The sequence below is a fragment of the Ylistrum balloti genome, unplaced genomic scaffold (genome assembly GCF_031769215.1).
Source record: "Ylistrum balloti isolate Yb309-2 unplaced genomic scaffold, AGI_CSIRO_Ybal_v1 Utg369990, whole genome shotgun sequence".
Lineage (NCBI taxonomy): Eukaryota > Metazoa > Mollusca > Bivalvia > Pectinida > Pectinidae > Ylistrum > Ylistrum balloti.
In genome coordinates, this window is record NW_026782073.1 from 319,870 (window position 1) to 341,628 (window position 21,759).

At 34.9% G+C, this 21,759-nt stretch overlaps 1 protein-coding gene across 3 annotated transcripts in view; it reads left to right on the forward strand.

Moving 5' to 3' along the window:
- LOC132547932 (rho GTPase-activating protein 20-like) overlaps positions 1–21,759 on the forward strand; it is a 162,983-nt gene that overhangs the window by 130,873 nt on the left and 10,351 nt on the right. For all 3 annotated transcript variants that reach the window (XM_060211737.1, XM_060211738.1, XM_060211736.1), the window contains exons 10-17: positions 1,822–1,916; positions 8,129–8,237; positions 10,034–10,098; positions 11,041–11,232; positions 11,837–11,915; positions 12,911–12,988; positions 14,739–14,808; positions 21,267–21,443. In XM_060211737.1, the coding sequence (XP_060067720.1) occupies positions 1,822–1,916; positions 8,129–8,237; positions 10,034–10,098; positions 11,041–11,232; positions 11,837–11,915; positions 12,911–12,988; positions 14,739–14,808; positions 21,267–21,443 (865 nt within the window). The remainder of the gene's footprint in view (positions 1–1,821; positions 1,917–8,128; positions 8,238–10,033; positions 10,099–11,040; positions 11,233–11,836; positions 11,916–12,910; positions 12,989–14,738; positions 14,809–21,266; positions 21,444–21,759) is intronic.

A 21,759-nucleotide genomic window follows, 5' to 3' on the forward strand; every position in this document is an offset into this window, starting at 1 on the left:
GTCTGGGAGGTGACTTGATAAAAGTGAATGATTCTATGTATAATTGAACACTTAAAGAACAACAGGTGATTATATTTAAAATCAGCATTAGATTTTTAATAAGGCTATAAAGCTGATGCATCACTTTGTGACAGCTTCTAGGTTTAATATGAAAGATCTTAGCTGGAGACGTATTATGACAAGTACACGGAAAACCAGGATTTTTTGGAATGTAGAGTTGACAATTAATCATTATTATATAAAATATACTTAAACAGTCTGTCATGTTTCACAATTGTGGTCACACTTGTGCAAGGGTGTTGCTAAATTTGTGTCGTGTAAAACACCACGAATTGTTGATGATGTTCTTGTCGATGTCATGTTGATGTATGTGTGGCGACCATGCTCTATGTTAGACAACAGGATGATCGAATCATAATGATATGTTTTATTGTTTTAAACTTGTTTTAACCTTGTTTTAACCTTGTTTTAACACTAAAATAAAAAAAAATTGAATCTATAAACACTACAGTATGATAACTAGTCTTATTAACCTACAAACCTGCTTATTTTGTATTCAAGTTTATGTAGGTGATTTTCGTGATTGTATGCAACAGTATCCATTTGACCTCTGTGAGTCACAGAGCAAGAGATATCAAACATTTGAAAATCTTCTTATAAAAAAAACGTGCATGTAGAACCCAATGATGTATTTCTCTTTTTTTCTCGCTAAATCGTGCAATGTCACTCGCAAGTTAAAAGCAAAAAAGGCTGGGATGACACTGCTTAAAGTTTTAGAATGGACAAGTAACATTAATCAGGATGGAAAATAAGTCTCTATACACCTCATACAGGTCGTTGTGAAGGGAGGCCATACAGCCGTCAATGACAGCTGTTCTCTATGGCAGTCCTAATTCCCTATCTAAACAGGATGGTAGACATTACATCAGTAAAGCCCTTCTTTGACCCGATTCCTTTGTGCCAGGGTCAAAGGTGAGATTGCCTGACAGTCCCCGTCCTGGTATCGGGAGGGAACAGGAGCTTGGAAGGATTTACTCTAGATGGGACGAAGGGGTAGGGACAGCCTAAAGTCAGCACAAAGGGAGATCATTGATGCATTTACTTCGCCCATTGTTCAAAGACAATCGGTACAGAGAAAAACGAAAGATTGTGTTTCTGATAATGTATTCAATTGTAACAGCAGCCTGACTTGAATTCATGAGTCAAAAATTCTTGTGGTTCATTGTTCAGGTATCAATAACAAACAGGAAATTTAGTTTGTCAGTAGGTATAGATATGTAGGACTAAGTGTGAAGCTGTGGGAAGTAGTGTACTAAAACACTAATTCTTATAATATATCTATTGCAATGGTCTTCTGATACTGGATATAACTTTTAGTATCAAGATACTCCTTCAGATCATGAGGCATACCTGTTTTATCTGTTGTTTGTCCAGGTGACACATACAAGGTGAGGAGGTCTTATGGTTCATGTTTAAGGTTAAAGAATGTTCAATTCCTTGTACAGGAAGTGACATAATATAACACCGAATGCACTTAAATGACTGATAACAAAAAGAAAACAAAATTTATCAACCTAAAATCATAAAGTATTGACCAGTTGTTTAAGGATGTTCCCAACACTTTGGGGGCTTCCTATTGCTCAGTATTTGTGGACTCCAAATAATAAATATGCTGTCAGTTTCACACAAACTCCGATATTTTTGATAAAATCAACTTTTTATTTTGAAGAACTTTTTTTATTTCTTAATTCGTTTACATGATTTTTACAAATTATTTGAAATGTAAACACTGAATCTTAAACAATAATTTTGATTTTGCAGAGACTACGCAGTCTTTCACAGCGACGACGCTCAGCACCTGGAGCTGTGCTGTTCAAGACACTTGGAAATCGCTCCAAGAGCACCACCAGCCTTGGGTGAGTCTGCCAGTATTTGGTTTTTAATACATTATAGACACCATAGGCATTTCTCCCTTTTTATGCTGTATAGGAATTTATGAAAAGATTTTGTAAATATTATGGGCGTTCCGTTACAAAACAGAGGGGTCAAAGTTTGAGAAAGTATTTGCCTTCTTAGCTTTCAAACATACTTTTTATTTCAGATTTATGTGTACACACAGAGTATTATAAGCCCATACTGAAATCATATGAATGCTTTCCCTACAAAAAATACTTGCCTCGCGTACCTGTCTCTGTATATACATTGCAATGAATGCATGTTATGCACCGTTCATGTACCCATGACACACCCCTCCACTAACTGTCTATTGAATGTCTGCTATACATATTCCTCATCGAAGAGTAGGGTGTGCTCTGTAACATTGTAATGTTTGTAAGGAAGGGAAGGTGTGTAAGTTATGAGGACACCCTGTGAGGCACATAGCTGTCACCTTGGGTGTATGGGGGAGTCATTTCTGAGGCACAGGATGACACTTCGATCATAAGAGCCATGACTACAGTTTAACAATATCTAATATTACCCAAACCACTTTGGGCCATGTTTACATTCTTATTTCATTCAAATGAGAAATCAGTGGATTTGTGTGGCAATACACCGTTCATTGTGTGGATCAGTGAATGAAAAATGGTGAATAGTTGCTACTTAAGTCTCAGTGTCATGCTTGGACCATGTCAGTGTCTCGCAGGACAGATAGGTCTGTGATAGAGTTGTGACTATGAAAGGTGACCTCAGTTTACATGCCTTCATTTAAGTCTACTTGAATAAAATCTTTCTTAGATCTGTTTCCATCTAATGTCTTTTATTAAGTTACAATACTTTTTAACTAAGCTGGTAGTAAAATATTTTCGATAGCATTTATAAATGTTTTGTTGGGATTACAAACGGAAATTGTAGGTGATTGACTGACTAGTCCATGACACTAAATACTACATGTACAGTTCACTGTCTTATTTGTTTTGATGTTGACTTAAGGACTTCCAAGTTACTTAACTTGATTAAATTGGCGCCACCATATAGGCTGTCATGTGATGTATTTTTCCAGTACTTTTGAGTTGTTCCTTCCTGACCTATTTGGTATTTCAAATATTGATAACATCATTGTAAAACTGCAGTAATAAGACTTGTGACTGAATTTTAGTCAGAAACTGTTAATATGCCTTTGCTTGTGACTTTGCCATCAGGAAAGGAGTCTTGGTTCTTAAGTTAGATACAACTTCTACAGAAAACTTTACCAGTTTGTAGATGGCTCTGGTCATTTTGAGACAAAAGCATCAAATCGGAAAAATGTCAAATTGAGAGGGTTTCTATTTATATATAATTCTATATTTTTTAATTTTGATCAGCTTGTATAATGGTCTTCAGTGTGATCAGCTTGTATAATGGTCTTCAGTCAGAAATGTTGTCCAGTTCCACAGATTGTACCCTGCTAATATACTGTCATATATACATAAGTGACCTAGCTTTCTACTTTCAGTTCATAAGACAACTAAATATAGACAAAGATACGCTGATTTCATTTAAGTATTATCTCACAGATGTTCTGTTTCATATCTGATATCATTTGCATTGAGTGGGTTGTACTGTGTTTCATGTTTTATAATAAAATAGTCTATTTCCCTTCAGTCTAAGGAGTTATGTGGGATTTCAGATGTGGGATGTGTGGTATGCTAATGTATTGTGTAATTAGTGTAGAATATTTAGGACACATTTCTTCCTTTCAGACTCAGTCCACTTGTCCGCTGATGTTTTGTAATTCCTAAGTGGTTGTAAGCCTGATACACTGCCTCACATATTGTTTCTTTATAAAAGCAAGGAGTTTCCAATTGTAATTTTTTTGGGGTCTCAATCCATACTTGAAAAGAATTTTTAAAAGAGTTCAAGTACCTGTATTATTTACATACAATGCTCCTCAGGAGCTCATGCATATCAGCTATACTGTCCTGATTGAGGGGAAAAAATGTTTGTTAGGCCTGATGGCAATTTTCCTATTTAACTAACCATACCTGTGTTTTTACCTGTCTACCTATACCCCACTATGTATTGATATGCCTATATTGATACTTGTACCTATCACACTCCCACACAAGAATGTCGTCGGAATGTCTCAATAGGTGACAATCTCACACATGCTTGATTGGTTAAGACTAAAACACCTCCTGGACAAATGTAATGGTGATACAGATCACTCTCTGACTTTCCTGGGACAATGCTACAGAGTTGTACAGCTCTTAACCTTGTTGATTGAAGAGACTTTTTAAAAACTTCATTATTTATAACATTGTAAAATGTTAAAAGTTATTTTTGATTTAGATAAAGAAATAACAAAATTAGTTATGTGACCACTAATGTGATTATAATTCAGAAAATATTTCAGTTTGATGAAAAAAGATTACCGGCAAGTACATTTCAGAAATGTGAAATTCAAATTTATACTGGACAAATGAAAGTATATTACATTGATTTTTTTTTTTCAATAAATTAATCTTACATGATTGATAATACATTACCAGCTTTGAGTTATATTGATATTGGATAGAGGTGACCGAAGTGTTTAGCTTTTTAGCCCTTCCTCTGTTACATACCTTTATCCCAACAGATATCCCTGCTATCAGATTTATTACATTCAATCCTCGTAGGGGATCTACAGGAAATCTCATTCAGGATGTAACAATACAAAATACTGGACCAAGTCAATCTACCTGTACATATTGGGAAATTAGTGACAAAGGTATGACAGCAATGGTGGTATTTGTTGAGTACAATACCGAGCACCACAGCTACAATTACATTCATATTTGTCTGGGCGATACCGCAATAAAAGATTTTAATAGGCCAGTAAGTTCATCGTGAATATTGTGTTTGTGGTTATGTTTGATTGTACCATGTCATATTTCAAGGGAGTCAATTTGTGGTTGAGTTTTGTATGATCTATGATACAATTCAAATGTCATTTAAACAGGCCAGGAAGCAAACTATGTTAAGATAATGCCACTTACTGTGGACATTGTGCTGAGATGTCAGTGGAAACAGGATACAAACACCATGTCGGATGGGTAGCAGATGGTGTTGTGTGTGGTCCAGCATTCAATACTTTCAATGACTATTTCACTTTTCGGAGTATCCAGTTCTGCCAAAAGTTTCATTAACTTTTCATAGTAACAATAAATATGCCATTCCCATTGTGGCAGAAATAGGTTTTTTTTTTAATTTACAGGCCAGGAATAGCTGTGATCTTGATGATAAACTAGAGCGATTATTATCGACCTCTCTTACCAATTAAATACTCCTAAAGAAAATCAGGCAGAAAAAGGTCTGTCCAGTGGGTAAATGAAGCATGCTAGTGACTTCATCTGAATCATGTAAATGTTTTGTTAAAACTCGGCACCATCTGATGATCAATGTCCACGGTCATCAGTTACATCTCCCATGATGCTTGTTTGTAAATAATGCTAGCAGGGATTAAAGCCATCATGAATATTTTACTGGTCGTGTGATCTAGACCCTACAGCAGACATTCAGATAAGTCTCTGAACCCAGTATTCAGCCACATTGATGACTAGTATTTTGTTTGATAAGAGGAAAACACGACATTCCTTGATCAATAATTTGATTGTTAAACATCTGACAGTTATTACAATCCATGGTGTTCTCATTGGTAAAGTCACTTTAGAGGCTGGTCTTACCATTAATGTCACAGATCATTTTGTCCTCGTTTGAGAATGTTTTGTCAGTTTGTGGTTTTCAGGTGGTCTATATGATTGCTGGTCATGCCTGTTGGGCTTTTCTAGGTTCAGTGATGTTTGATGTTTTTTATGTCTAAATTGAATAACTTGACAGTCATGAATTGAGGTTTTACAACTCGATGTTAATATTACAAATGTTTTCAAGTAAAACAGAAACAGAAAGTATACGCATGGATTGTTGAGAAAATTAGTGGTAAACTTGTACGGTATTTTGTACTTGTGAGGTGGTAAATTGGGGAGGTATTTTGTACTGGTGAGGTGTAAACTTGTGAGGTATTTTGTACTGGTGAGGTGGTAAACTGGTAAGACGTCCATTATAAACAGGTTGTTAGCTAAAGCTGTTCTTTAATGACATGATTTTAGCTGGAGCTGTTCTTTATATAGGTTTTCAGCTGAAGTTCACCTTTATAGACAGGTTTTCATGTGGATCTGTCATTTATAGTCAGCTAGGTTTTAAGCAGAACTATGTTGTATTAACAGGTTGTTAGCTGGAACTGTCCTTTATAGACAGGTTTTCAGCTGAGCAATCCCTTATTAACAGTTTTTCAAAAGGAGTTGTCCTTAATAGATAGGTGTTCATTAAATCCTTTATAGTTGTTGAAGAAAGTGATAAGACCTTATGAGTGACCTTATGAAGTGGACAGCTGTCTGCTGCAGAAGGATGGATATATATATATATATATTACATAAGGAGTTTGATAGATGTCCTGTAGCTGTCCTCAGTCAGATAACACATTAACTGCTAGCAATATATACCTTTCTGACCTCAAAACCCAGGTGAGCTCTTTAGAATGAATAAACTAATTAAGGTAAATGATCCCAGTGGGCACTTCTGTAAAGCACTAGCTAGTTTTGTGTTGTAGTGTTAGAAATGTAGAGCATTGTGTTGTGAGTTTAGCCCTGAGGGCCTGGACAACTAGTGACTTGTCTGTGATAGGTGTTGTTAGGTAAGAATATAGTGGGCTGTGTCCAGTGGAATGTTGGTCATCAGATCTATACCCACATTAACTGGACATTGAGTCATCACATGGTGGTGTTTCCTATTTTATAAGAAAACCAGTATCATCTCAACAACTTGCCTCATGGATGTGACAGCCATGTGATGATGAATTAGTATACTACACATTTGTGGAAACTTGAAACCGGAAAGGACATGGAGGACATGTGCTGTGAAATATTTATTGGATATTCTTATGCTAGTGTTGGTTTTGTCCAGAATTTGGAATATAATTAGCGTGTAAGTATCTGTGGATGTGTAATCATTTGTTATAAGTTACATTCAATGGTTGTACTGTTGCATGTTAGGTTTTAAAGAAGTGAAAAGTTGTCAATAGTTTATAGAAAACACTTTGCTGTTAGCATTATTTTATATCTTTAGAAGTGTACAGATATGACATCTTTGGTACGCGGGATGCTTACCATTTGTAATAAAAACAAAATATACATTGTCACGATTTCTTACTACCTTGTTTTACTGTAATATAAGGCAAAAATTTCGCTTTGTTTCCAGACACTGATGTCATACAACTGTTTACATGTTATATTAACTTTTCAGAATTACATCGGTGAATTTTACCTGTGTAACTGTGAATGTGCTAGCATCTTCTCCTGTCTGATATGTGAACAAATTAAAATATATTATTCAAATAGAGAAATACTGACTACTAGCGATGGTATTGTTGTTTTTCCTGTGACGGTACAGGATTCACCCTATTTCCGTAAACAATTGGGACCCTTGTTCCTGTGGAGAACATTAAAATTGTCAGGCATTTTGCTTATGACACACATGAATGCTATACACATCCCCATATACAAGAAAATATATGTGTTTTTGGTGGCTTTTAACATGACTGGCAATCAAATATGTCAGGAGCATGTCTGCAGACAACCCGTCAGACAATATAGGTATGTAGATATTATAGACCCACCATTGTTTGGTGTACTTGTCACAAGCCTTGTAGAAATAACTCCCCATTATAAACACAGTATAATAAGTAAGACCTTCCACTGATGACTGTTCCACAATTAAAATTGAATTAAACTCACGACACATTTTTCAATAAAACCATTCGCCTACATAAAACTGTTACACATTTATATAACAGTCATTATGAAGGGTCACCTTTTTCTGTTATTGATGTAAGGGGCACGTGTAATTGTCTCTTTACACAAGAACTTTGATATCGTCTTTTGATATGTTGACCTTGTTATTTTCAATGATATGAGGAGCGACAACTTAATTGTATGAAGTTTTCTCTCCTTTTGATTTGAGATTTGTGTGAGGATAGCTTAGTTATGGGGACAGCCAGTAGATAGCAGTGATGTCATTACATAGAAGGTGTCTGCCAATAAAGGTGTAGTGGGCAATAGATAAATAATTAAAGACAAGCACTTTACTTATTGGTGTAATACTTTATTTCTCACAGGTCACACGGTGCAATGGGAAAGAAAGAAATGGACATAGTGAACCCATTCCGACATCCGGATACGGTCAACCGTCAATACCTCATGGAGGGCCAGGTGGAATTCTGTCGAGTATGTAACAAGGAACGTCATGTACAAATATTTGTCATAATTTATAACTGTAATAAAAAAAGAAAGACAAATTGATGTGAATCCTTCACAATATATGAAAAAATGAGCAGTATGTTACCTTTATCAAGTGCTTTACTTAAAAGTGACAGTTATATTCCAAAAGTACCCATGGATGGGAGAGGGGAGGGGGTCATTACATATTCTTTAACATTTAAACATAAAAATCTACATTTCTCAGTGAAAGCTAATGGACCTTTCATGAGGAAACCTTATACAATTGTACCAGGAGATTTTGTCAATAGGGGTTTCTTGAAGTTGGATACTGTGTACAATTTACAAGATATACATTCATTTTTCATTTGGGTAAAGAAAAGTTAAAACTTGCATCAAAGAAATCTTTAATTTAAAAGTAAAATCATGGCCTCAGGCTTGAACATATAAGTATCTGTTTCCTTTATAAAAGGTTTGAATTTTAGTTTCCAAGCAGATTCATACTCATACCTTGCGATTCATTTATCAGAATTTTTTTCTAATTTGAGTTATCCATACTCAATGTGGTTCCTTAACTTTGTTGTTAGTAATAGTGTCCATATAAGAGATTGTAACAGAGGTAGTTCTGATGTCAGAAATCTTGTTTATAATAAGGAAAGTTTAACATTTCTAATGTAGTGAAACTTGTCAGGTATTATTGCTACAAGGTCAACTTTGACCTACAATTATGTCATCATCCAAACACAGAAGTTTAAAACATGGGATAGAGGTGGATACAGGTTAATGAAACATGGGATAGAGGTGGATACAGGTTAATGAAACATGGGATAGAGGTGGATACAGGTTAATGAAACATGGGATAGAGGTGGATACAGGTTAATGAAGCATGGGATAGAGGTGGATACAGGTTAATGAAACATGGGTTAAAGGTGGATACAGGTTAATGAAACATGGGATAAAGGTGGATACAGGTTACTGAAACATGGGATAAAGGTGGATACAGGTTACTGAAACATGGGATAAAGGTGGATACAGGTTACTGAAACATGGGATAAAGGTGGATACAGGTTACTGAAACATGGGATAAAGGTGGATACAGGTTAATGAAACATGGGATAGAGGTGGATACAGGTTGATAAAACATGGGATACAGGTCAATGAAACAATGAATGAAAAGAATTTAGTGTAACATGGTTTATTAAGTTTAAGTTCATTCGGTAAGACTTTGTATGTATCCCGCCAAAAATGTCTTATCTCATGGAGTCATCATCACACCCATAATGACTTACGTAGATGTAGGATTATCTATAGTTGAGTCGTGTCAGAGTTAAGATCATGCCTTGTTCTATACAATATAACTAGCATGAATGGTATATGAGTTCATGAATAGCCAGTTGACAATAAACTGTCTCGCTTTACTGATTGTCTTTAGCATTTGTGATATTTGCGCTTCAATTATAACTAAGAGAGGATGACTGGGACGTGTCCAGTGCCCTCTCCTCTTGGTGTTAATCCCCCCTGTGTATGTAGTATGATATTGCCAGTCTTATGAATGGATACCAGGCCAGGACTATCCCAACTTTTGAATTAAGGCATTGAACAGTTGTTAATTACAATATCTTGTCAAAATTGACGCTCTTGACAGATATTTTTGTATGAATAGTTGTTTCTGAATACAAACGTAAATACCATGTTAGATAGAACTGTGACAGATATTTGGCCTTATTGTTACTCAAGGGGTGCAGATTGCCATGGAAGGATGACAGAGGTAAAATATCATTTTTATGTTTTTTTTGGTTTTTCAGTCAGAACACCTGTTCGACCGGTACCTCTTCCTGTTTAATGATCTTCTCCTGGTGGCAAAACAGAAGTGAGTCCAAATATTTCTATGCACTGAAAGCCTTGCACCAATCAGACACCAATGAGCACCAGTAAAATGTCTCAGCTACTAGGATTTTGATTTAATTAAAATTTCTTCAGATTAAATTCCAATAAGATTGAACGCTGACACTTTAAAGATCATTGGAATAACTAATGAAATTTCTTTGATAAACAGGCAGTTGTTTTATCATTATACTGCTATACAAGTACAATTCATCACATGACAATCTGTATTATAGATATGTGGATGCATAAAGATACACAATGACCTCTGTTTTACAATTATTATGTATATATTCATGGTTGATGTGATTGTATCGTCTTTAATAAAAACAAAAATCAAATTCTTTTTAAAAAATCATCCTTAATGAGACAATGGAGCACCTGTCATGCATGTTTCTTAATGTCAGTTTAAAACTTTAAAAAATTTTAAAAATTTCTACGTAATTATACATACTGATTGATCAATGTTAATGTGACATTTTGAGAACAAAAGCTATTGTCATCTAAATGGTTCATAGTAAGTCTGGGCCATTTATTCTGCACTTAGTCAAGGTCACTAGGAAACTGTTGACCTTGACATTGCTAAGTTGGAGAAGGAGCAGTGTATGTATTATGCCTTTTGTACTGAAACAGAAACCACCAAAAAGAAATTTTAACTGGCTTTTATCTTGTACCAATGCTGTCAAATACAGTGAAATTTTCAATGCAGTTGGCAAATTATATAAGTGCTGTGAAATTTTCAGTGCAATTGGCAAATGAAATGGGTACTGTCTAATTTCAATGCAGTTGGCAAATGATACAAGTGCTGTTTGTATTATGGAAAGAGGTGGTATATCTTTATTTGATTATGTATGACTTGTACTTGGGCAAGATTCTAAATAGTGTTCAGATTATTACTGGTACTAATTAAATTAATTCCCCACAATAGAACAAGTACAACGTTCAAACTGAAGGCACGTGTTCGGGTGTGTGAGATGTGGATTTCCAATACAGTACAGGACATCACTGACCTTCCACGTCCCCTAGACAGGTCTTTTGTCATTGGCTGGCCGACAACTAATGTCATAGCAACCTTTAAGTCTACAGAATCTAAGGAACTCTGGTTTAACAAATTAACAGAGTAAGTTTTGTAACCTAAACATTGTCATGTCTTCTAACGGTTTAAAAAAATCTTTAGGAAAAAATGATACACTTTCATAATTGTTGCAAATTCAGCTTGTTTTTTTAAGTTTACTTCAAAATCAACATTCTAGTCTTAAGGATAGTTTATTAAAGGTTGTCTTATTATCTACTTTCTACATAAAATGTTACTTTTTCTCTAAAATATGTTACTTTCTCAGTTATGAAAAATTACAACTGTGTAAATGTATTCCAATGATTTCAAGGTATATATCTCTCTGTAAACAAATAAATTCCATTAAACGTTTTTGCTTTTCAAAAAAAACATAAATTGTTTATCTATTAGACAAAACATGTAAATCCTGCTTATACTTCATAAAACATAATGGCTTATATATTTGTTTAACAAAGTTACTCTCTCCTTTTTCAAAACAAAAAGTCATAAAAAATTAAGTAGGATTAGTATAAGAAGAATTAAGACAGCTTACCACAGATAAGATATACAGAGTGATGTGTTTATCTGGTAGTGGTCATATTAACTCAGGCCTCTACTAATTCCTATATATACAAACACCTCAATGAGTCTTACCTGTTGGTCATTACAGACAAATTGAGGAAGAGAAATCAAAAGAAACAGAATCCTGCCAAATGAAGTTAGATGTATTTTACAGGGATCTGGAACAGGTGAGTAATCCTGATTGTCAAGACATTGATTGACAGTTAGTGTCAAAGTTCAACTGTCACTCTCTACCTGTACCTACCCCTGGGGTCTTGTTACCTGTGGATCCACACAGAGTACACCTGTGCTCATTATAGCACATCAAAGTCTATTATTTAACACCTGGCTGTGCTTAGTAGGTTAATTTCCTGAAAACTGCTCACCAAATATGTTCTTGGGAATTGACCTTAAAGGTAGAAATTGACCTAACAGCTGATTGATGAGGGATATACCCCTGTAAGTTACCTCCAGAAATACTTGTATATCGAATCCTCCTGGATGTAGGATGGGGGTAGAGTGGACATTCCCTAAAGTGTCTTTAGTAGTTAAACTGGTTATAAGGAAAGTGCACAGAAAGGCAGCCAACGAGATTACTACCAATGTAAGTTTCTATTTTATAATGATATTGGTGTACAATTAATTCTTAAATTGCATCATATCCTATTAGAGATAAAACATGAAAGAATGTTACAAGCTTCTGCAGTTATTGAAACACTGACTTGATAAATAATGTACCCTCATTCTCGCAGTACTTATATAAATTGACCCAATGTATCTATGATCTGTAGTCAAAACACTGATTTATATTGATATGCGTTGTTGAACTACTTAGTCAGATGTCTCCATGTGCCAGTGGAAGATTGACCTGGTTTGATAACAATTAGTAAATGATACAATGATAAATTGATTTCCTCGCTACATGCTGCACATCATGTTTCACTATTGACTATTTCACTATCTAGAAACTTGTAAATTGTTATTCATAACAAGTAGACATCTTTCTTTTTTTGCCCCAAAATTTCAGGACATATTTAGATCAAGGTAGTTTGGGGATCGCTGTCATATAATGTATGTTTCTGTTTACACAGAAAGTATTTTCATACTGCAGACAACTCCATTTGAATGTTAATTTGATTTTATATTTAAATGCTCATTTATTTAATTGAATTTTACATTTCAGAAATGCACTATTGATATTGATTGTAATATGGAAGCTAAGGATGTACTGAAGAAATGTCTGGAGCACTTTCAGATTCCGGTAAGTTGACATTCTGAATAATGACTTCTATCCATTTTGATGCAGCACCTGATGAAAGTGCTCCCAATGCATAAATTAAATTAGTTCTCCAAGAAGTATTGCTTACAAGTGTCATGGATGACTGTCTATGAGCTGTCTTACCTTTATCTTGATGGTTAGAGTAAGAACAATTAAATCTGTCTAGAAATTATTTGAATTTGCACAATTTGGGTTTTAAATTTTTGATGATATATAGCTGTGTCATATATAGTAACTATATGCATGTATGACTATTGTTTAACATGAGGTGTGTGGTTACAATCAGATGACCCTCGGATAGGAAACAATGCAGTTGTAAAACTTGACTCCAAAAACATCTTGTAAACAAGGTCGTGCAGTGATGTCATGAAGTGTAGGTCATTCTAGTCTGTTGGCTGGAAGGGCGGACAGTTTATATACACAATCTTGAAGCCATATATAGCATAGGATTGTATTTAAAGACTCCATGTGGTATACACACTGTTGTAAAAAACAATATCCTTTTGGCAATAAAATCACGGTTTGTAAGCCTGTTTGGTATGATATTAACTGTGGTTATAGCTTCGGGTGTGTTGTACTGCATAACTGTTTAACACTATCCTTAAACAAAAAGCTGCTGATAGCCCTTAAACTACTTAAGGTTTGTGATATTCTCAGGGGTCTTAAGGTATAAAACTTCATTAGCATGATTATAACTAGGTACATAAAATTCAATTGTATTTAAAAATCTACAGTGATATAATGTAAGTGTATAGACTCTTAAGGATCGTTAGGAATGGATTAGAAACAAAACATCAAAATGTCAAGTAAATTGTTTGAATTTTGATTTTGAGTCTTCAGTGAGCTCATGTTGACTCATATGTCAGTGGGAAATATCATCAAACTTTTAGTAATTTTTAGTAATGAAATTATAGAAAAAGAAAGGTTATCATTTTGAATTGTAGTTAAATTATTGGTCAAAATTCTTCACATATTGAGGAAATACTAGTACACTGCATACGTTTCTGTTGCAAATATTTTTGCATGAGTTTTTTTCTCAAAGATTTATGGAGTGGGTGAAATATAGGTAACAAATTGTGTAAAATTTCACATATCTTAGATGAAGTGGAAAGGAGTTTAAGATTCTGTTTATCAAATATTCTATATTTCCTGCAAGAACTTAAGAAATATCTAGTCTAACATTTATATTTTAAAAAATTGACAACGTGATGCAGACCCTTATACTTCTTTGATATCTCAAATCTGTAGGAAGTTAGTAACAAGTTGAAATCAAGATGTCACAGTTAAAACAATGGAATCCTTATTGTTGTTTACAACACTACTCTACAGTGAAGTTTATTAATACACTCACACATAGTATATCATAACTAAACATTGTATATGATAACTGTTATGCCACTGAAAACAGGGTAGTTATCTATTGATAAGTAAGTAGACTTTGTGTCTATATATAGCAGAGATAAATCTGATATATATAATACCTATTACAGTCATAATCTAGATCATGTGATATCAATATTGACATTGATTAGTAATTGTACCACACCAGGGACAACCAGTGATGTCTCTTTTTCATGATAACACCATCTCCATCGTATGTTTTATTTATAACTATCTTATTTGATGTAATCATTCGAATGGCGTTTTATTAACTGGTGACAGAAACCTTGTTTGTCAGCCCGTAAACTTTGAGACAATGTTGTATATAAGGTCTGTAATCTGTTGTTTTCAGGAATCAGAAGGAAGTGAATACCAGATATGTGTTAAGTCTGGCAAAGAGGATACTCCTTACCCGCTTGTCGGTAAGTACAAGTGTACATATTAGAATATTGGGTACCCATTCAATGGTAAATGTAACATTAGGGATACTGGTTATCCCTTTAAATGGTAAATGTAACATTAGGGATATTGGTTATCCCTTTAAATGGTTAATGTAACATTAGGGCTACTGGTTATCCCTTTAAATGGTAAATGTAACATTAGGGCTACTGGTTATCCCTTTAAATGGTAAATGTAACATTAGGGATACTGGTTACCATTTCAATGGTAAATGTAACATTAGGGATACTGGTTATCCCTTTAAATGGTAAATTAACCATTTCAATGGTAAATGTAACTTTAAATGGTAAATGTAACATTAGGGATACTGGTTATCCCTTTAAATGGTAAATGTAACATTAGGGATACTGGTTATCCCTTTAAATGGTAAGTACAAATTAAGTGACAGGATGTTGACTACCCCCTACAATGGTAAGGACAAATCTGGTAGGATCTTAGCTTACATTTATCAGTATGGTCAGGTTTAACAAAGAAGAAGTCTGTATATGGACACTTGTAAATTACTCCACCTGTCAAGGGTTATGAGCAAACTGATTACTGTAGTAAAGTTTCTTAACATGAAAAAGACTCATCAGCTGCTTTCTCAGATTCGGAGACAAGTCAGCTGTCCACAGAGATAGCTTACATTACTACACCTCAGTCTAGACTTAAGCTTATAGCATTTACAAATTTTGAGTACATTTATATAGAACAAATGACCTGTACACTTGAAACATCAGCATTAGCAAGGTATGACATACCCTGTTTGGTCACTGTTTCGAATGGATTGTACCCAACGCAACATGATCTGTGTTTGGTGTTGATTGTATCATCCCCATTGTGATTGGTCACTGTTTCGAATGGAGTGTGTCCATCAGCCAGTGTTTCTGTCTATCCTGTCACTGTGATCAGCCAGTGTTTCTGTCTATCCTCTCACTGTGATCAGCCAGTGTTTCTGTCTATCCTCTCACTGTGATCAGCCAGTGTTTCTGTCTATCCTGTCACTGTGATCAGCCAGTGTTTCTGTCTATCCTGTCACTGTGATCAGCCAGTGTTTCTGTCTATCCTGTCACTGTGATCAGCCGGTGTTTCTGTCTATCCTGTCACTGTGATCAGCCGGTGTTTCTGTCTATCCTGTCACTGTGATCAGCCAGTGTTTCTGTCTATCCTGTCACTGTGATCAGCCAGTGTTTCTGTCTATCCTGTCACTGTGATCAGCCAGTGTTTCTGTCTATCCTGTCACTGTGATCAGCCAGTGTTTCTGTCTATCCTGTCACTGTGATCAGTCAGTGTTTCTGTCTATCCTGTCACTGTGATCAGCCAGTATTTCTGTCTATCCTCTCACTGTGATCACTCAGTGTTTCTGTCTAGCCTGTCACTGTGATCAGTCAGTGTTTCTGTCTATCCTCTGTGCCACTATAGAGATATTTGTGATATGTCTCCACTTGAGAGTGTTTACACTGGACATGATGATGTATAGTTGTTTTGACAGTCCGAACTGTGAAGTTATTCCACCTTATCACCGATCCTCCCTCACCATGTGGCCTTTTTCAATCCTGTACAATATGATAAAAATTGGGCAAGTAGATTCTTTTTACTGTCCTGGCATCTTATCTGTAATAATATGTCCACACCCAAGGTCAAGAAAAGAATTCCTTAATTATTAGGGGCGGATTATGGGGGTCGTGTGGAGATGAGCCTTTTGACCTTAAAACTCTAGGTAACTGCCCTGTCACATTTCTATAACTGATCTCGTTATAAAAAAGGGTATTCAAATTATGACAGACTTGGTCTGTTGACTTAAGTTAAATATTTTTCATGGAGTCAAATAAATATAATATTTGAGAATCCTTATGACAGTTTCTGTTATCCTGAGTATCTTTTAGACATCAAGTCACTGCATTTTTTTAAAATCATTTTGACCACCATGTCCTTTGTCCAGGTATTGATAGATAGCTGTTTAACCAATAACCTATTCAGATCAACCTGCTGTGAAACAGTTAGATAAGCAAACATATCTGGACAATATTGTCTGTGCGGGAAGTTCTGAATTACAGTTAAGTAGATAGCCCTGCCTTATTGGTCAACAGACATATTCAGAAAAGGTCATCGGCATGGTATTTGACCGCATTGTGTAAACTTTAAAACAGGTATAAACTATGACCCATTTAAGTTTCCTACAAGAGACAAGTGGATGGTAGTGGACAGCAGTGTCATTCTTACCAGGCATGCCCGTAATACGATATTTAAAATATATAACCCAAGGTCAAGTGTTGTCCAGTTTCAACAGGTAATAGTGCGTGTGACCAGATATGGCTGAAGTATAGTGACCCAGTTAAAATGTGACCACTTGTACACGACCAAATTAAACGTGACACTTGTACACGTGTATATGTTCTATCATAATACAGAGGGTCAGGTGTCTTGTATTGTGGCTGGTTTATAGGGAGAACTTTCTCTTGGTTAAAAACATTTCTTTTAATTTAATTCAGGAAGGTTTTTTTTTTTTTTCGTTTTAAAAAATAATATCTAAAACAATTAACTATCAGTGTCATGCAAGTGTATGTTTCATATGGGTTTATGGATCAAAACTTGAATTAAAATTGCACTTTTTTCTCTCCTCAAGCAGCTAAGTTGAACAGTTTTGATATTACATATATGATTCTAATGTTAAATAGAAACTTGTTATGTCATATAAACAAGACTTACCATTACATCTTACTGACACAAAAACATTCAAATTCAAAGATTTTCGTTTTGGGATATTCCCCAGGAATTTGGTGTTGACAGTTGTTTGATTCTGCAGTCATCCCAAGGAATATTAGTACATAAAGCTGCTGTGCTAGATCTCACAATGTAAGATCATAACACCTATATTTAGAGTATACAGGTCTGGGTAATGGGCTAGGCAATTGATATTTTGTTCCAATCTTGTTAATTTTAAATTAGTTGTGTTATGAAATAAGTTTGTTGTGTTATAAAATATGTTTTATGAATATTTCATATCTTCTGAAACTGCAGGATAAGAAAGTGAATACATCCCTGAAGGGTTAACATCTGGCATGTTTAACCCTGCTGGAGTGGGGTGTATATTAACCCTGGTTATCTTATAATACATTGTCAAATTTTGTGGACTTTTTCATGTCGAATGAGTTGATATTATTCTGAAGTATATTTACATGGTACTAATTACACTACTAAACAGGAAGGATATTCAATCTAGCCTCATTCAGGAACAAGGTCAAAAGGCTGACTGGCATAGTAGTGTGGATCAAATATTTGATTTCTACGCCTGTGACAACTTCAGTCAATACAGGCATGGAACAGTACAGGCCATAGTGTGTTCATCTTTTATTCTATTGCTTGTGTTACTATTTATAGTGGCAGCGTTAATTTGTTAAAATTTTGTTTCTTTCAAATATGTTTATTTATCGTGGTTAGTATAGAGGTTGACTTGAAGTGATCAGAAGTGATCAATACCTTCAGTATATAGACCTGTTTGTTGGGTGGTGTTAATGGCTTAGTATCAACTTTCATTACTTCTTTCTTGACTTTCTGGGATATTCTGACTCTGTACTCTTTGACGGCTGATTGAGGACAGTTATTGTCCATCCCTTTTAAACACGCCCCACCAGTTCAAAGTATCAAAAGCATACTATCATACATTCTACACATATTTTGGTTTGAAATTTGGTTTTATTTCTGGAAAATTCTTTGATGTGGTCATTTTAAGTTTTACAGGATGACCTAGATGTCAGTAATTGATATTGAGGCTATGGTCAGTTTGAGATGACCATAACAACTAGGTATTGTGAATCACTGTGTACCTGTATTTTGTACCAGACTTTCAAGCATTCTATTTAGTTGGATCATTAAGATAACTAGGGAATGTCGTTGTTTGAGGGCTTCTGACAGTCTGAATTGGTCATCAGCAGATATCATTCTGTTCAGAAGAAAATTAAAATACACCTGTTAGAACCAATGATAACTGTAAGATCTAGTGTCATTCTGTATCGTTCAGTTATGGATCTGAGAATTGTCAGTTCTCTGGATAAATCTAAGCAATGAGGCCTTTGATGTGAATATTTAACTGTTGTCAGATCTACCTATTACTGCTCCGGCACCAGACAGGGGTCATCGGGTCCAGTAAAGTAAATCTAGGGTCCATTTCAGTAAAACTACTCATTAGTACTAACAGAACAGATCATTTAAATACAGGACAATAACTATACACACCTTTTAATTGTAAACATTTTTGTATTCATACAAAAGTCACAGAATATATTGAATATTAAAAAACAATTTCCCACCCACCTTTTAAATATCTGGTTTGTTTACACAATTATTATTGATATATCTGTAAACATATCTAATTGCCAAAATGTTCACAATGTACTCTGTATCAGATGTTTATTGTAAAATTTTCATATGCTTCAATAATTTTCAATGAGTTTTGAATTTAATTGTTTGTGTATTATGTCAAGTAGACTTTTACGCCTACAAAAAAATGTTTGTTAAATGTTTTGTTTGGTGTAAGTTAAACGTACGGATAATTACTCGGAGATCCCACTGTGTGTATGTTTCCTATTATGAATTCCTGAAATATCTGTATGAAAGGAGAAACTCAGTTTACAATGCTCGATCATTAGACCTGGACATTTGATAACACAACCTTAATACCAGTGCTTTATATAATATGTGACAATCCACATGTAACTCACTTCTACTCACCTGTCTGACCAGCGCCAGTATTTCATCATAGCCTACTTCTGTTTATGTCATGGTTCATCGCCCTCTACCTATTGTGTAACGCCCACATAAAAACTCCCTTCTATTTCCTATTTCTGTTCTTTACAGATTTGTAAACAATAAATACTGTCTCCTCCTAATACCCTTTTCTATAAATTCCATTAATTTTCTGTTTAGAATTTAACTAGTTTGAAATGTCTATTACTTAAAAGAAATATGCTGACCTTTTCATTATGTACTTGTTTGATAATTGTACTAGTGTATAAAATGTCACAGTAAAACCTATAACAAGGTATTGTTTTGATAAAAAAAGGAAAGGGCACTGCTTTAACCCAGCCAGATTAATCCTGTCAGCACCTAGCCTGGGATAATGGCACTTTTGTCTCAGCCATGCCATATCTAATTGGAGATAAATTGGTTAATTATAGACCAGTACACTGCCTGATATCGATAAAGGCTCCATGTTTGTTAATAAGTTAAGTCTCCACCTATCACAACGTCTGTTTTGTTGTTTTTGTGAAATACACTGGTACATTCCAACTTGTTGACTATAAATATCAGTGTTGTAAAGTTTGGCGTCATTCTGAAGAGATTTGTAAAATTATTTCATTAAATGGTATAATCTTATCTGCCCATGGGTAAATTATAGGAACAAGCCCTAAGAGTTGGTGAGATACAGGTAGTAAATATCTGTACAGGTAGATATTACCTAGGCCCAAGCACTTACGTACATACCTACGTAGCCTAAACTTGTCACGGTCCCTTTGTCACAAGTATAAAAACACTCCATGGATCATGGCACAGCCAGGTAACTGACAGGTCCTCAGTGATTAGAGCCCACCCCTTTACCTGTACTGGTAGATTGGGGACGGCCTCAGATTGATCAGTTTTTCGGTGGTGTTTGATGTGTGCGTACATGCTAGTGTTCTGTGGATTTAAAGCTTGTACAGTAAATATGACAGCGAGGGATTTTATATACTTATAAGTGCTGCATGTTCCACAACATATAAAACATTGTGAACCTGATTATTGAATGTTCTACAAGTGATCATGTTACTCATTATAGACGAAGGTAAGTGTAATGGTGTTGATATGTTTGTTGTGGTACTCTCACCTGTACAATCTTCGTTAACCTGTACATTTGTCCAAAGTCTTTAGTCAGTGGTCAAGGATTAGCCTGATCACTGTACTTAATTTCTGTTTTATTGTAAGGTATCTCAGACTGATAACAATCACCCATTTGTAGAAGTGACATGTAGTTACATGTATAATTGACATATCCTATCAACTTGTGTGTATATGATTGCAAAAAAAAAATTATAACAAAAATAAAGCTACAAATTGGAAGAATAAAGACAAGTTTAATAAAGCTACAGATGATAATATATTAGATATATAGACAACTGCTAATCATATAAATGTACAGTTATAGTAAACAATGTATTTTTTATAACCTTTTACTGTGTAGAGGTTATACACTCAGGGATATAATACATACACACTCCTTATATGGCTATTTCTGTTGTAAAGGCAGTGTGTATGTTTTGAAGATATATTGTTCATTTTTGGCACGAATGCCTTAAAATGATTTATTAGTTATGAAATGACAAAACAAGATAGTTTAGTACTTGTTGTATAGAGACAAAACAATGTCCAAGCAATTAGTCACAGAAATCTATTTTTATTTTAACAGGCCACGAGAACCCATTCAATATAAAGATGAGCCATGTCCGTGATATTTACCAGACCAAACCAGATGAACCCATAATTCCAGCAGATTATGATAAAGTCCTGGACGAAGCACCTGCTGATCTTAGATGTCAGTTTTACCTGAAACACAATAAGAAGTCACCAAAGAAAGGCTATGGAGGTAATTATCATAGAACATCCTAAATCCCGGTTGATGGATGCTTCAAAATCCTACGTCATGATCCTGACCAAGGAGAAACAAGTTAATGTCTTTAACCTTTAACATGTAACATTTTAGAATATGGCTAAGATCAGTTATCCTTAATCAATTGCAAGATACAAAAATCAGGTATTAAACCCTGTGTGTATGAAAAATTACTAGATAAACGTAAAATAAGGAGGGATTTGATTGGTTGAGTCCTTCTAGACAATAGAGGTTTATAATATTACCAGATAGTAATCGATATCTCACCTAGATCTGATCATTGATTTTAGGG